The sequence below is a fragment of the Opisthorchis viverrini genome (assembly GCF_000715545.1).
Source record: "Opisthorchis viverrini unplaced genomic scaffold opera_v5_21, whole genome shotgun sequence".
In the NCBI taxonomy this organism is placed as follows: Eukaryota; Metazoa; Platyhelminthes; class Trematoda; order Opisthorchiida; family Opisthorchiidae; genus Opisthorchis; species Opisthorchis viverrini.
In genome coordinates this window covers 218315-222592 of record NW_008751677.1, presented here as the reverse complement: position 1 = coordinate 222592, position 4278 = coordinate 218315, and the positions used below count along the sequence as shown (strand labels likewise).

The 4278-nt window shown below is 46.5% G+C and overlaps 1 protein-coding gene across 1 annotated transcript in view; it reads left to right on the top strand.

Moving 5' to 3' along the window:
* Positions 1-1983: 1983 nt before the first annotated feature.
* The window catches only part of T265_01862 (hypothetical protein), a gene marked incomplete at both ends in the record, with an annotated part of 23621 nt that continues 21326 nt past the window's right edge, over positions 1984-4278 (top strand). The window contains 2 exons of the mRNA XM_009165988.1: positions 1984-2218; positions 2309-2501. Coding sequence (XP_009164252.1) covers positions 2199-2218; positions 2309-2501 — 213 coding nt within the window. The remainder of the gene's footprint in view (positions 2219-2308; positions 2502-4278) is intronic.

The following is a 4278-nucleotide window of genomic DNA, read 5'->3' as shown; positions in this document are numbered from 1 at the left end:
AATCCGTGAATCCGTGATATGGTGGAGACAAACTCTTGATATTCTCACTTTAAACTTTGCCCCACACAAATCGCCTTCATCGCCCCCAATTGATGCGTTGCGCAGTTCATGATTGATGTGCGCAAGGCACTAAACATACAAATATTTTTGGTGGTTTTCCTTCTCAGGTTTCCGTAATGGCACTCTAAGCACCGATTGACTCTACCTTTAATTTTAGCTGAAGTTGACTCGAAGATAGGAGGACAATGATGTACCAGTTTATCAAGGCCCCGTGTCCTTCTCCAACAGCCTTCGAATGGACAACAGTCGCTGGAAGCAATTTGTCCTGCATTGCAGGTCGTTCGTCTCTGCTTAAGTCTCGAAGCATTGCAGGGACCCAACGCACCCTCTGTATGTGCTCCGAATGAGCTTATCACTTGCTGCTTCGTATGATTCGAGGCAGCCAAAAGGTAAAGTTTGGGCCCGCATCTGCTGTGGGTGCCAACATTCGAAAATTCACCGTCATGCCGGAAACCACCTAGAAACCTTTGCGACACTCGATGAACAATTCCCTAACTCACGCCTTTGTTGACATCCGGAGCCGTCTTAGTGTGACGTCCTTATCTTATCCGCATTGGCCGATCTCCGGATAGCCTCGTCAATCCCACTGCCATAAACGTCCTCCGAGGTGGTGCCAAGGAAACATATAACTCATTGACATCATTACGACACCATCAGTAATCCACCCTATCCTGAGGTAGCGTATGCAGAATCATGTTACACTGACGACCTATGCCTCCCTCTTCCAGACTCGCTACTTCTTCTGAGGTAGTTCTACGAACCCACCGCCTACATAACGTTTCTTCCTATCTCGCCATGATACCGCTTAAGTGCATTACAGGTGAGAATGGATGTTATTGCTGGCAGCTCGTGTAGATTTATGGTGGCCTTAGAGTTTCCGGCAGCCTGATACACCTGAAAGTTTTCCACCTGCATACACGGGAAGGGCTCCGTTTAATGTCCATGCACACAAGACGATCACCTGTTGCATAGCTGCGAACCGGGGCATTCTTATTGTCGGAAATTCACCACTCCATCAACATCATGTGCCAATGTGAGTCTACTGAATGACGGACGTGGTTGTTTGATGAATAAATGATTCTATCTATGGGATGCCCTGCCGACTTCCAGACGCTTAGATCAGGACACATTTTCCAACATTACACAAACCCCATGCCCCTGTCCGTTCAATCGAACATTATGACTTTGACATTCACGGAACTAGAAAAGGTGAAAACGTTTAGATGGGGCAGCTATGATGAGCTGAATTTCAACTGATACTATGTCGCTTGCTCTGTTTCGGTAAAGACGACACCCCAAACTTTCTACGCAAAATCACATTTGTGTTTCAAGATTTGTACTCATTTGGCGCACTGGAAAAGTCCAGAACGGAGGCAAAGCTCCTCGCCAACGTTCTGCCAATGTTGTATGCTTCAGTCACTGCAACATTCCTCATTCAATCAGATCAGTACGGTCAGGTTTACACGAGAGTTCACTGATTCAACGCTACCCAGGCTATCATAACTGCCTTCACAAATTTCGAGAAAATATATGCCTCGTTGACTTACTCACAATTTGCTGACTGAAAAAGCCCGGTTCTGTTAGCCTCAGACTTCTCAATCATGCGCGCACATGCTGAAATTGCACAACAACCTCCAGCTTTTTTGGGACCGCGATAAACCATTGAAAGGATCGTTGGACTGAAGAACATTGAATGAATGATTGTCTGTTAAATGCTAGCCATTTTTCAAACGACATGATGTAATGCAGTGGTTGCACCATGCCATTCATCTCAATGCATTCCGGGCTCTATTTTCTCCAAAACCTCACGACCTCATTTTGAACTTCGGCTACAAGTTGTTTAAATGCACTATTCGAACAGTTTCGCCATTATTATTTGGGGTTTCGCTAATGATGTACTCAAACAAGCGGCCGGTGTGTTCACAATATCTTACTCTTATATTTTCTCATCTTGTGCATCAGTTTATGCCAGAAACCGATTGTTGTCTCTCGCTCTGAAGCAGACAGCGTGCTCTAGTTCTTAGAGCGCTGCACAGTTCACTGTTGGATGACCTGCGTCGTTTTTGTGGGTTCGATTATTAGCCGCCGGATTTGGTTAGGCGGACGGAATTATTCGAAAATCTTTTCCTGGATTCGAAATGTCAATTGGCGCATATGCGTAAGTTGATGTTGAGGCACGACGTTTAAATTTATTGCACAACCGAAGAAAACCACTATTACGCTTCAGCATTTCTTCATTTCTTCGTAGGCCTGCAATGTCAGCCATTGACCCAAACACTGGCCAGCTGATCGAGCTTGCAGTCGATCAGTCTGGGGCGTACGTTATGCAAGATGGCTCTACCGTGCTTACCACCTCCCAGCTGCAGCCCACCATTCAGGGTGGTAAAAGCCTACTGAAACCTGAGTTGGCGCAACACCTTACACAACATTCCGGCTACAAGGTAAGTTTTTGTTTTACTCTGGGAGCCCCAGTTCTAGTCTCTTAGCTAATCCTTATAAGGACTATTCTCATGCATCAGCCCCTTAGAAGTACGTTTCTCCCAACTACTTTACTTCCGGTTGTCGGACAACACAAGAGCGAATATATACCCAATCATTGGAGGCATCATATGGGGAACTAGTTCGTACTGCGTGGGTCCAGTTATTTGAAGAAATGGAAACGGGGCAGCTACGCACTGATGGTGATAGCTTTGACAGACGGGTACCACTGATTGCGCGGTTTGGATGTGTCAGCTAGTGTCATTAACCATTGATGAGTTGAGTACCAAGTTCTCATCCATGGAGGCGAGAGTTGTCAACCTGACGATTTACTGGTTACTGGGTTCATACTTAGTTGATAGGACATGGGCTGTCCATCCGTTCGCCTGTCTGGAGTCCGGGTTTGGCCATCGTAACAGGGAACTAGTCCTTTAGGTCGACAGACACTCCGTTTGTAGACAACTCTGGCGCGGGAAGGCAGTGAGTGGGCTTCCGAGCATTGGTAACCTTGAAGTTATTTGCGAAGTGTACGAACGTGTCGAGCAGGGTGATTCTTGGAACTCTCCCCGACCGTGCTGAGGCATTAGTAGGTTTTTCCAGTGCGTTCTTCAGTTGCGTCGACATCAAACAGTTAAACAGCCAACCAGCTTCCTGAACACTCACTGGCCTAAACAAGGCAATCCGTTTCTGGTGCGCTGAACACCTCAGTTGCTCATTTTTCTTTCTAAACAGCTCTCCTGAATCGTTTTTTTAAAGCCATAGTGTCTGGAGAGGTCTCTAATGTGAGTAGCTTCAACTCATTCGTCTGCGGTTCTTCCACCGCGGTTTTCACTGAAACTCGGTTCCTCGGGGTTCGATTAGGGTGCTTTTCGTCCGGACGATTCAAGCAACGTTTAAAATGCCTGGTATTCTCTTCAAGTTGTCCCCCTTTCCAAGTCGCAAATCAATTTGAGCATACTATCAAATCTCCTACTGACCGCAACCTGGTGATGATCGACGGTAGCATTCCTGTTCGTCCTGCTGGGTTGTCGCCCCTGGACTCAGAAGAATTCATGATGGTGCATCGTTCATGCGATACCTATAGTCATGTCTCGTCATAACTGTTGGTTTGAAGACGGTATCGATCTTGATATCACTATTCATTACTGGTAAGTTTCTTCGTAACAGTCCGTAGCACTCCAAGTAAACACTTCGTCTTCGGAGTGGGCTAAACACTGCTAGCGATCTTTAGCCTAGACGATGCATTCGGAACACCTTTACTAACACCTGTTCAGTTTATCAGCTATAAACCATGTAGCAAGGATACGTTGGTTCCGGCTGCTATAGCTTCTACGGCAGTGAAGCATCAGTGTTGAACACTGATGTCATGCTGTCGATGGTGATTATGCTTCCGCTATAGCTTCGGCCGTCGGAAAATGGGAGAGCACGGGAGAAGTAGCCAATTATTGAAGACGATGGCATGACCAGCTAGTTCTGGAACTTGGGCAACTATGCACTTAAGGTAATATCATTGGCTCCTGTGCGCCACTGATTTAGTGATTGAATCAAGTCTGCTGGTGTCATCATTGTTAATAAGTTGAGCCCCGGGTTCCCGTTCAGTGAGGCAACAGTTGTCAACTCAACCATCGTCATCATCATTGTCAGCTGTAAGAACCGCGTACTTGTCGTACACTGGTTGTAGCTGCCGCAGTTTCGTTCACCGATTATTTGGGGGAGGGTAGGTAGCTGCGCATTGCACGC